Source organism: Dryobates pubescens, chromosome 15 (assembly GCF_014839835.1).
Source record: "Dryobates pubescens isolate bDryPub1 chromosome 15, bDryPub1.pri, whole genome shotgun sequence".
Lineage (NCBI taxonomy): Eukaryota > Metazoa > Chordata > Aves > Piciformes > Picidae > Dryobates > Dryobates pubescens.
The window spans coordinates 9,821,644-9,833,299 of record NC_071626.1 but is presented as its reverse complement, the minus strand read 5'-3'; the positions used below and the strand labels follow the sequence as shown (position 1 = coordinate 9,833,299).

General features: G+C 43.3%; 1 protein-coding gene across 1 annotated transcript; it reads left to right on the top strand.

Moving 5' to 3' along the window:
- The first annotated feature begins 2,025 nt into the window (after nt 1-2,025).
- RASD2 (RASD family member 2) lies at nt 2,026-10,599 on the top strand. Its single transcript, XM_009902532.2, has 3 exons — nt 2,026-2,756; nt 6,635-6,914; nt 8,400-10,599. The coding sequence occupies exons 2-3, from the start codon at nt 6,644-6,646 to the stop codon at nt 8,927-8,929; spliced, it is 801 nt and encodes a 266-aa protein (XP_009900834.1). The 5' UTR covers nt 2,026-2,756; nt 6,635-6,643; the 3' UTR covers nt 8,930-10,599.
- The last annotated feature ends 1,057 nt before the right edge of the window (nt 10,600-11,656 follow it).

The window sequence follows — 11,656 nt, the reverse complement described above, 5'->3', positions numbered from 1 at the left end:
TCAACCAGAAACCCTCAGGACACCTTTGGAAAAGCAGAGATTTTTGAGCTGTGGTCTCCTGAGCCCTGAAAAAAGACATGAAGACCAAGCCTTCTGTCAACCCCTGAACTGGGAGCAAACCAGAAAAGAAATGAAGCAAAAATACCCAATCCAGTAACTACAATAACATCTTCTCTGAGGGCTCACAGGTAAAAATTAGCTTTCAAAAGCTTACTTCAGAAGTAATTTCCCATTTTTCCTAGCTATTTGCTAAGAGATCAAAGACAGACAAGGTGCCCAGTCAAGTGTGTTCTTATTTATTTTGATATAATTTAAGGAACTCAATTGGCTACTTTAAATGTTGGAGAAAAGAGCTGAGTAGGAGGCTGGGCTGAGTGAAGCCACTTAGGCAAGTGGTTTGCATTTGGCGTACAAAAGGGCTTGAGTAGGCTGAGATTCCAGGCTGATGAGATGGTCTCCATGATGACTACAGTTCTCTTTCTTGGCAGAGAACCCCTATACTCATATGTGAGCCAAGGGAATGAAAGAGGAGTTTACTCTTTGTACCCTTACAGGTCTTGACTTTGCTGCTTTTTGAAGCAATTTCTCCCATGGCAATGATAGCTGGATGCTAGTCACCCTGTTTGGATCTAAGCTACACAAACTGTTGACTGGACACCAAAGACAGCAGCTTTTGGACCAGGTTTGGTCTGACTTTGGAATGGAAAGTATCATATCTTATTTCAAAATATTTTATGAGACATAAACATAGTCCTCTACTTTTTACCAAAGAGAAAAGACTCATTAGCTGAGAAAGCTCTTCCTGGACCACAATACCAGGACTCCTGAGTTCAGGACATGACCAGTTCACTAATACTGCTGTGTTCCAATGGTGCTGTGCCAAGCCATGCCCTCCCTTCCCACATCTAAAGTTGTCTGCAGGAGCTACTGTTTCCTAAATCTGATCAATGATATTTGTCTTTGTGTTAGCCTGGGACCTTCAAATCTGCCTCCTGCACAGGTCTGACCTTAGTGGGAGATGCTGCCTCTCGCAGATGGTTACAGCAGGACCCATCTCATAGCCTCTGTTGGGGCCTTCAAAGTCTGTTGGCACAGAGAGATGTACAGGTGTGTCGGATCATGTGCTTGCATCAGCCTTGGCACCCTTCTCAAGAGCTGCTGACAGCTGCTGGTGGCTGCTCTGCAATGCCAGGAACACAGGAGGGAAGCATTATTCTGAATTTGACTACAGAAACCTCCTCATGCTTGGAGGAGAAAAATGAGGAAAAGCAAAGCATCTCAGGAATTCCTCAAAAACTGCAGGAGTTGTTGTGGGGATCTGGAGATGAAACAGACGAGGTAAAAAAAATAATGTACAATAGACTTGTAGATCTAAATCATTATTTCAGCTCAAAAAGGAGGAAAAAATAGTCAATACAGTGACATAAACTGCAAGCATGATTATTTTTTTTTCACTTGGAGTTGAACAAACTCCTTGAATACACCCTAATTTTGATTTGTGTTTCTTTTTTTTAACCCAACCCTTGGTCCCCCACACTTTCAGCTTGACTTTTTTATTTCCATTTTTATTACCCAGGTATGATTTAATTTTTCATTTATGTAAATATTAATGAAGGGACAACAAAGCAAATCAAGCAGGAAACCTAATACATCATCTGTGAGTTTGAGGGAACAAGAGAAAGTATTCCATACTGCAGAATAATTAAAGGAAAGCCCCCTTTGGGAAGGTGAATCAGTCTGGTTCTATCTAGCAAAAAACGATGGTCATGGAAGTATAGATCCTTCAGGGAGAGCTTATGAATCCATAGCTGGCAAAGTAAGTGAAGTCTTTGTGTCTCTCACACACATACACAAGCTCATTCTTCACACATACATACATACATACATAGAGGTCTCTGGTGGAAAGACAGGGAATGTGCAGTCTGCAATGCCTAGGAACTTTCTCTTTAGTGGGGAAAAAAAAAAGAAAAGATTTTTTTTTCCAATAGGCAGAAAATCCCACCCCCTCAGCAGCCCTCCTTCCCTCTGTCTGACACTGACTTCAAGGGAGGAGTTGAGCCAATTATCTGTGAGTCCTACAGAAGGAAAATCTGCAATTTGCCAGTAGTTGTGAGAGCGAGAAAGGCAGGGAGGGAAGAAGAAATACTTGACTGACAAATGTAAGGAAAAGACCCTTCTGTCTTAGAGTATTTTAAAGCAGATCTCAGACCAGAAGAAAAGAAGCTTTTGGAAGCCTGTGCCAGGCAAGACCCAGGAAAGTGTAGGTTCATCACAGAGAACTTCACTGATTTGTCCCCACAGGGGCTGAGGCGGAGTAGAGGCAGGGTGGGCCAGCCGGATGCACCCCGGACTCTGCACGACTAGGTGTCGCTCCAGAGACCCCCTCCCCCTGCCAAGTGCAACTTGCAAGAGAAGCTAGTGGGAGTGGGAGAGATTCTGCCTCTGCTTCTTTCCAGCTGAGGCTGTGAGCGGAAGAGCTCATCTCTCCAAAGGGAAAAGCTGTCGCTGGTTCTGAGACCTTTCTTCAGCTTGATCCAGTACTTACCATCCATGGGGGAACACCCTCTGGAGCCCTGCAGTCCTTCCCAATCCTCTTAAGTTCCCAGGAAATACTGGTGAAGCACTGAGCCCAGAGCAAGCAACGTGGGATCCACAAAACAACAGCCCTTTACAGCAGCAGCAGCCACCTCCGATTGAAATTATCAGCTTCAACAGACGACATCAAGACCCAGGACTGCTCCTCCAAGGACAGAGAGGTAAGACAGCAGCATGGCGTTTGGGATGAAACAAACATCCCACAGGAGAGATTTTGGTGTGCATGAAAACTGTGGGGATCCTAGCAGTGATTTAAAAATGGCAGGTCTGTTATGTACAGTACAGTTTGTGTTTGCCTGTGTCCCTTTTAGCTGGATGTAGTGAATTACCTTGGGATGACAGACAGAGACACAAACAGTAGATGAAGACTGCAAAGTGCAAGAGAGGCAGTTCATATGTCTGTTCATGGATGGGGAGTGGTATGAAGGATACTCTCAGTTGTGAGGATGGAAAACTAAAGTGTAAGATGTCTAGGAAGGCTGAATGAAGAATGCCTTCCTTAGGAATCTCTCTCCAGATACTCAGGATCAAATCTGTCAGCACCTCACTGCAATTCTAACACGCACGCTTCAAGAGCATGCAAAAGCAGGTGCATTGACATTCACTCCAATGTCTATCTATGAAACAAGCAGTGGTGGTTAGGTATAAGATAACACAAAGAGTTAAAAGAAATGAGGTTTAATGTTGAGTTTGGGCAGCTGTTTCAGCTCTCTCTGGGCGTAGGAGCCTTTCCCTTTATTAAGTGAAGATAGCACTCATTGCCTACATTTGTATGGCAGTTTTAGATCCCTGTGCTGTACTAATGTAAAGTTTCTAGCATCAAGTTGGTGCATAAAGCAGAAGGTACCATGGGGAATTCATCTATGCTTAAGCATTTAATAAACTGGGAGGAAAAGATGTAGATTATAGCCAGCTGGAGGTTGGTTGTCTCCTCATTCTCTTCTGATTGATTTTGCTTTATTTAGTACATGAACATGTGGTCTCTCTCTGTTTCCTTTCTTGTGTCTTTAATCTTTTTCAATGTATGAGTCCCTGTGCTCCCCCACACCCCTGGGTGTGAAAGCTGAAGTTTCATTCCTTTTCTGAGGGGGAAATAAGACAGGTTATATTGAACTAGAGAAAAACTGGAGACAGGGGATAAGAATAAAGAGCAGGAAACACAAATGTAAGCTCCTGGTTCAATGGCACGCTCTGAGTCAGATTTACAGCAGAGGTGATGAGATGGGTAGCAACTCTATAAATCACAGTACTGAAAAGCATCTTTTGACTTCATGTGAAATGAAATGCAGTCAGGAGAACACAAAAGTCCTCTTGAATCAATGCCTTGACAGGTGGAACAAGAACATCATGGAACAACTATCTAATACATTAAAATCTTCATATCCTCAAACCTCCTCTTCCTCTTTATCACGCCTCTGACCTTGAGGCAAAGCATCCTTAAATAAGCATGCATCTGCACATAGGATTTTTCCCTTGATGGGATGGAGGCAGTATGATTTAAGGACCAGAGATGCAGGAATGAGGAAAGGTGAGGGGTTTGAAAGGTAGGAGTCCCAGAGTCCATTCATACTTTCCATTTGTTTGACCTCAGGATGTCACTCATCTTCCCTGTTCTTTACTCTCCCTATCTGTGGGAAGTTGTGGTGGCAATTCCTTCTCCAAACTGTTCAGTGCATTGAGGTCCAGAGTAGTGGAATTCATTTCAAGGTGGAGGAGAAACATGCCTAAAGGTGCAAAAATCACCTTCCAAGCAGCTGCAGTGCCACAGTCCACCTCCTTTGCTGTATGATGGGAGTTTCTCTAATCACTAGCATCTCAGTAGTTACCTGTCAGTCAGCCATGCAATCCCCAGGAGTCTGACTTGTAAAGCTGCTGGCCAAGTCCCCCAGCATGCACATTCTGTACAGGACATAGAAGGCATTTGCTTGAAAAGCTTAACTGCACTCACTTTCAAATGCTGCTGCACCAAGCTGTACAAAATTGACCTTCAGCAGGTATGAACCAGTCCTCATGTAGTGACACTGGTCCATCCCAGTCCGAAGGGCTGACTCATTTCTAAATACTGAACCTGGGCTGCAGAGAAGTTTGTAGTTTTTCTCATAAAATCTATTTCCTTGGTTTTCTCTGTCAGTTAAATAAATCCTGAAAGGGTGAAAGCAAACATCCCAAAGCAGCTCTGTCACATTTTGTCTGCCTGTGGATGCAAGACAGTATTGACTAGGTACGTGAGAAAGGGCTGATGCAGGATACATGGCAATGTTGGATTAGAGATTGCATTTGGTGTTTCTGCACTGTTGGAGATTGGTCCTATTCTAAATAAGACACAAAGTCCTGTTCAAATAGCAGGTGTGCTTCTTGCTGTCATTCCCACCACAGCAGTCCCAACAGTACCCAATACTCTGCATGTGTATGTCCATCCAAATTTATGTTCTGGCATTTCTCTCTGGCTCTAACAGCTCACTGTCCTGCCCACTGAATATAATTCAGAGCTTGAGATATTCTTGAGGAAAGCATTGCATTTTATTGTGTGCTTTAGATAGGGCTGAATGTGCTGTTGGCATGCAGCAAATGCAGGAATAATAAATAGTAATGTTTTGCTGTTGTCTTGGGCTATATCATGGTGCTTCTAATGATGCTGTATCAGAATTCCAGGGACTCCTTTATTTAGCAGTGGCCATATCTTCAGAGCTGCTTTGGTGCTTAGCATATGTTAAACAAAGGAAAAGATTTCAAGCTTTTGACTGAGATAAATGTCAGCAGCATAAAAACTTGGGAGATAAAATTCACTCGAAGGAGTGAGAGATAAAATTCTCTTGAGGGAAAGATAGGAATCCAGATCTGGACCCAGACATGGTCTTTCAGTGTACATAAAGTACTTGCATTGTAATATGAAATAAACAACACCTAAGTTAAATAAAGAGCACAGTGGGAACCTGATTATTCTTTAATGAGATCCTAGTAACCAAAATAAACTCTGTCAAAGATGTGCCTTCTTTGCTTTAACAATTAACTTCCCTCATACAGGGGTTAGATTTTTCCTCTCCGCACACGATTCACTTGAACTGGCACAAGAAAAATGGCTGAGCAACACTCTTTGTTTTCCATCAAAGTTTTCTGCACCCAAGTGCTATGTCAAAATGTGATCTCCAGGGTTGTAAGATTGATTTTAGTTGTCAGAGGGTGGAAATCTTGCCTAGTAGCTATTTAAGGTGGCCGTCCTTCATCTTGTACTTAGCACCCACAAACGACTGTGATATCCATGTGTGTGTATAGACTGAAACTCCTACCAAATCTGCGTTCCTGCCATTCCATCTATTGTAATCCTGATAGTTTGTTGACAGAGAAAGTTCCCACACCACCAGCCCAAAAAGCAAGATTAAAATCTGGTTTCTAAAAAGGCCAGTGAAGGCTGTTGTGTGGCCCAAACTCCCTGAATCAGCAAGGAAGGCTGTATGGGACCAGCTATTTAAAGCTGCTGAGATGTCTAGCTTCTGCTGATGTCAATCATGATTCTTGCTTCTGTCTGACTTTTGGCTAATCTCAGAAAATCTGTGTTATTTGGGAAATCAAATGAAGTAATCTAGGCCCTACTGGTAGCTACAGCGGGTGCAATACGTTGGGAAATCTGACCTCTGTGTTTATGTATCTAAATGAGAACCAAGCTCTGCTGAACAAATCTGGTAATATCCAAGTGACGCAGATGGCGGAAAGGAACTAAGTGTCTAAGTCGAGCACAGCCAATAAACTGAGCCCTCAATGTTAAATAAAACAGCAAATTACAATCCAAGCCCATCCTGTTTTCAGTCCTTAGGCCTTCATTTTTATAGGACTTTAAAATCAATGAAAACAAAACCACAATAATATCAACAACATGAGACTGAAAAAGGGAAGCATTTCCAACTAAAATATTTCTGCATGGATCGCTCGTCTGTTAACCAGGGCTACACTCCCTTACCACGAGCTTGTGCTCTGAGCTGCCTTGCTCCATTGTCCCTCTAGTTTCTGGTCTTTCCCCCAGCTCTGCTATTTCCTCTTTCAGGATCAAGCAATGATGAAGACTATGTCTGGTGGGAACTGCAACCTGAATGTGCCAGCCAAGAACTCATACCGCATGGTAGTGCTGGGAGCCTCCAGAGTGGGCAAAAGCTCCATCGTCTCCCGTTTCCTCAACGGCCGCTTCGAGGACCAGTACACGCCCACCATCGAGGATTTTCATCGCAAGGTCTACAACATCAGGGGAGACATGTATCAGCTGGACATCCTCGACACCTCTGGGAATCATCCTTTTCCTGCTATGAGGAGGCTTTCTATCCTGACAGGTGAGAAACTGGGGGGAAGTCTGCAGGTGGGGAACAGTGATCATAAGAACAGACGTTAGCCTGGAAACCGTAGCCTGGAGATGACTATTTCTCGGGAGGCAGCTAACAAAATTGCTCGATTTTGTGGCAAGATGCACTTCTCTAGGGAGATATTCCCTGGCTAGGATGCTCCAGGCACTATTGGAAGCATATTAGCTGCAAAGAAGTCCACTGGGTGAAAGTCTGAAATTGAGATTTCTCTGTAGTCTATTTCCCTCCTACCTTCCCTTCCCGCTCCGTACTTTTTATCGCAGTCACAAATAAATGGCTGAATAAAATCTCACAGGCATGAAACGCATCAAGAGACAAAAGAATAATGTTGTTGCGAGACCCAAGCAGTGACAAACAAATGTAAAAGGCACAGGAAGGGAATTCCAAATGAGAAAATATTCAAGATTTTTTTTTCCCCCTAACATTTCCAGCCTGATGCCCCTGGTTTAATATTCCAAGGATAGTTCTACTTTTGCCCTTTCTTCTTAGTCTATCATTTATCAAAGGGGGGGGAAAGGAAATGGTGGGCTCATCTTGTACATTCTCCTTGTCAAGCTGTTCCTGTTGTGAGCTAAGATGTAACCTTCAGTTGTGGAAATGGAGATATATTCAGCCACAATTCACCACCAACTTACTTCCTGTATTTGCTATGTAACCTTCTAGCTAGCCAGTGAAACGTGACATTCACATCTGACTAGGCTGGCATCCACGTTTAGCAAGGTCCTAGGGCCAGTTTCTTAGATGTGGATGTGAGCTTTTGTCCTTGGAAGAACTCTTAGCACGTTCCACATGGATGTCATGTAATGGGCAATGATTTGTTATTTTATATTTGCAAAAGGAATTGTAAGTCAGGAAATGTCAAAAGGAAATGCCAGGGGATCTGTGTCATTTTTGTATGTCTTTTTTTTTCCCATGATCAGATTCTATTGAGCAAATTACATGACAGCAGAGCACTGCACAATGGGAAACCTCTCCTTCCTGACTTAGGTGTTGAGGACTGACTAACTGTAAAGCTTCAGTTGAGGTGTTGTTTTTTGTATTGTGTAACCAAAAGGCCAAGGCTGAGTGGCTCTCCACTCTTCCTGGGGTGAGAACAGGCTGTGTTTTGCACAGAGATATTAATGCAAGGAAGACAAAAGAAAAGAAAAGCAGCAGAGCTGAGACAGAAACAGGTTTACAAATGAGAGTAAAATGGGCCTTAACTTTTAAGTCCAGCACAACCTCGGAGCACAATTCAACGTCATTGCCAAGTCTTTTCCATGGCACTACAGAAAGGCGTGGGAAGTTGAATTATCAGGAGTGGAGGTAAAGTATAGCTGAGTGAATAGATTCAAAAGGACCAAACTAAAACTATGGGGAGGAGATGGCAAATAAACCTATTGATTTTTTTAACATTAGCTCCTCTGACACAGGCTGTGACCAGCAAGGCTTTACAGTATCTTTTTTTAATTGCAGGGGATGTTTTCATTCTGGTGTTCAGCCTGGACAACAGAGAATCTTTTGATGAAGTCAAGAGGCTCCAGAAACAGATCCTTGAGGTCAAATCCTGCCTGAAGAACAAGACCAAGGAATCTGCTGACCTCCCTATGGTGATCTGTGGCAATAAAAATGACCACAGTGAAGTCTTCCGCAAGGTACGCTCAGACGAGGGTGAGGACCTGGTCTCCAGTGATGAAAACTGCGCTTACTTTGAAGTTTCAGCCAAGAAGAACACCAATGTGGATGAGATGTTCTATGTCCTCTTCAGCATGGCCAAGCTACCTCACGAAATGAGCCCTTCCCTCCACAGGAAAATCTCCATCCAGTATGGTGACACTTTCCAACAGAAATCCTTCCGGATGCGGCGCGTCAAGGACATGGATGCCTACGGCATGATCTCCCCCTTTGCTCGTCGGCCAAGTGTCAACAGTGACCTGAAGTACATCAAATCAAAAGTTCTCAGGGAAGGCCAGTCTAGAGAGAGGGAAAAATGCACGATCCAGTGAAGGGGGCTCACACTTCTATCTGAAGTCATCCTCCACATGCAGTGCCTTAAAGAAAAGTCATCTGGGAAGCACGGAATGGGCTCGTGGGGTTCATTGAGAAAGGACAACTATTCTTGTGGTTTCTGCTGACTCATGAATATAAATAATATTGTCCTTGTAAATGACTGGGGAAAATCATATCCCTGAGCTATGAGTGCATTTCTGTCTTTGTAATGTGGTTCCTCTTCTTTCCCCTTGTTTAACGACCTGAGGAGTAAAGGCATCCTTATCAAGGAAGGTCAAAAATGTACAGAAGGCATTGACAGCTGCCCAGCATGCAGCTCTGCTGAGAGGAGGTTACATCCGTGTGTCTGTGTGCATGCATGTGTGGAGCACTACTTATAACAAAATGAGACTTGCATTTCAAAGGGAGCAGTCTTAACTGAGGTTTCCCAGATTGGGAGTGGACTATACATGGACACATGACTCTAACTCACTTCTGAGAGGACCTGCATCAAGAAGACCTTGATTATTTTTTTTTGTTTGCTGGGATGGTTATAATTTCTCCTTAGCATGAATGTTGTTTTGTATTATAGATTTTATTTGGGATTTGGGTGTTTTTTTATTGTTGGGGGGTGGGTTCTTAGCAAAGATGACAAGTGTGATTGATATCAAAACAGTGTCTACTTTCTAGCAGTGAAAGGTGGTTTTAAATTGTATAATTATGTAATATGTGCATTGATTGAGAGTGAAATTGTTCTGCCAAAAGCTAATACATTTGACTGCTTTGCAAGCCTCGTGTGATATTGTTTCTCAAAGCAGTCACACTGAATACTGTAGTACAAATGCCACCCTTTGTCTTGCTGGCCACTGGGACAATGGTTCCTTTCCTCTGTCTGGGTCAGCCAAGGCTGACCAGATTTATATGTAGGCTCAGACAAGGCTGAGTTTTCCTTTAAAATTAAGAACCAAAAAGACATAGGGCCAGCTCCATCAGTTCTCCTGTCAACATGCCTTCAGTCATTTTGTTCATAGTTTTCCCTGTTGTCTGTTAAAGATTTTCTTGACAGAAACCTTTGCACTGCAGAAGTTCTTCAGAACAGAAGCTTTGTGCTGGCTCTCCAAACAGGGCTGAAATGGCTGGACAGATAGATCTGGGGCTGTCCATTCAGCTCTCCCCTTTCTCAGCCTAGTCCAGGCTTCCTTGTCTTCAGCTCTTTCCCTGTTCTGCTTCTGGTTTTGCTGTTTGATGTGCTCCTGTATTCCCCCAAAGCTCAATATATTCTCTCAGATGTGAGCTTGCCCCTTGCTGAGCAGACTGAGATGTGTATCACATAACTGTGGGCAAAGCATGTCCCCTAGATTACACAACAGTATCTGTGTTATATATACCTCAGAAGAGTCTTCATGTATCTCATGTCCCCCTTCCCCTCAAATTCTGTTCGTGGTTGTATCTGCCTTGCTGTGTCCTGGGCAGAGCTGTGTGCTAGCTTATACTATAATTTGACAGGAAACTAAGAATGATGGTTGTCTGTAAAAATTAGCCTCTGGGACTCAAAATCCCATATTCATTTATCAGTTCCATCTTTCATTGGTACTGTATATTGACTGGTAAAACACACTGTTCTTTTACTCCTGTTGCCAGAGCAGGCACCTTTCAGACTACATCCCCCTCCCTATCTAGAAATATGTACATGGTTTATGATTAAACCTGGTTTATTTATTATCTGTGTCCTGATTGTTTTCACTTTCTCCAGAAATAACAGGAAAAAAAATTTTGTGGTGTAGTTGCAGCTAAGCAAGTAAGTTGTAGGTTGAGAACCCTGATGAGGTATCTACTAAGTTCTGGAAGAGCCTTTTATGACCCCCAGGCACCAAGGACTGCACAGTTGTCTGCTTGGAACAGAACCATGTCTGTTTATACACAGTTCTATTTATCTGTCTGTCTTTCTATCTATCATCTAATCTATGTATCTAATCTACCTACCTCTACCTAGCTTTTTTGAATATTATCTTATATATAGAAACCTCATAAGCAAAAGCAGACAGTTCCTCTTCCCCATGCTGCCTCAAACACAACAGAACAACAACTCTGTCCTCTGAGCACAGAGCAAACATTCTTGTCTGTAGTGTGATTTAATGTGGTCTCTGCAGAGACATCACTGTTGCTCTCAGCAGTCTCTCCATCTTACCATTTGCTTCATCTCATCAGCTGCGTTGGTCCCACTGAGCACATGTTCACCTCTCTGCAGATTCTCCACTGAAGTGCATGACTACTGAATGTATTCTGATCAGGGTCTGGGACTCATGCCACTGGCCATTGGCTGGGTGAAGGGGCTCCAGGAAGCTAAAGGAGAGCTCTTTGCACTATATGCCATGTGCTGCCTTTCTGAGCCTGTGCCCCCTCTTCTTGGCCTGCTGGATAAAGATGAATTTTCATAGACCTTTCATAATCATCAGTCTACTGCCTTTGTCTTACTACACTAACCTTCTTACAATTCTTTTCCTTACTGTCATTCCACCCTTCCTAAGACACCAGCTTTCCTCATCCTTCCATGTTTTCCCATTCCTGCCTTTTCCACCGTGGACAAGAAGCAACAAGGCACAGAAAAACAACTTTGCCAGTGACAATGCTGTAAGAGTAGGGGAAGCTGAAGACAAAGGAAAAGGTGTTCACAGAAGTGTGCTGGATTGTATGAGCCTCAGATTCACAGTCCAGCTTAACCTGCCAATGCTCAGAGCGAGAAG

Bases quoted from the DNA above. Each gene is read 5' to 3' on its own strand.
- RASD2 (XM_009902532.2), top strand. From the start codon at position 6,644: ATGATGAAGACTATGTCTGGTGGGAACTGCAACCTGAATGTGCCAGCC. The intron at 6,915-8,399 runs GTGAGAAACTGG...TTTTAATTGCAG, and splicing joins GAGGCTTTCTATCCTGACAG to GGGATGTTTTCATTCTGGTG.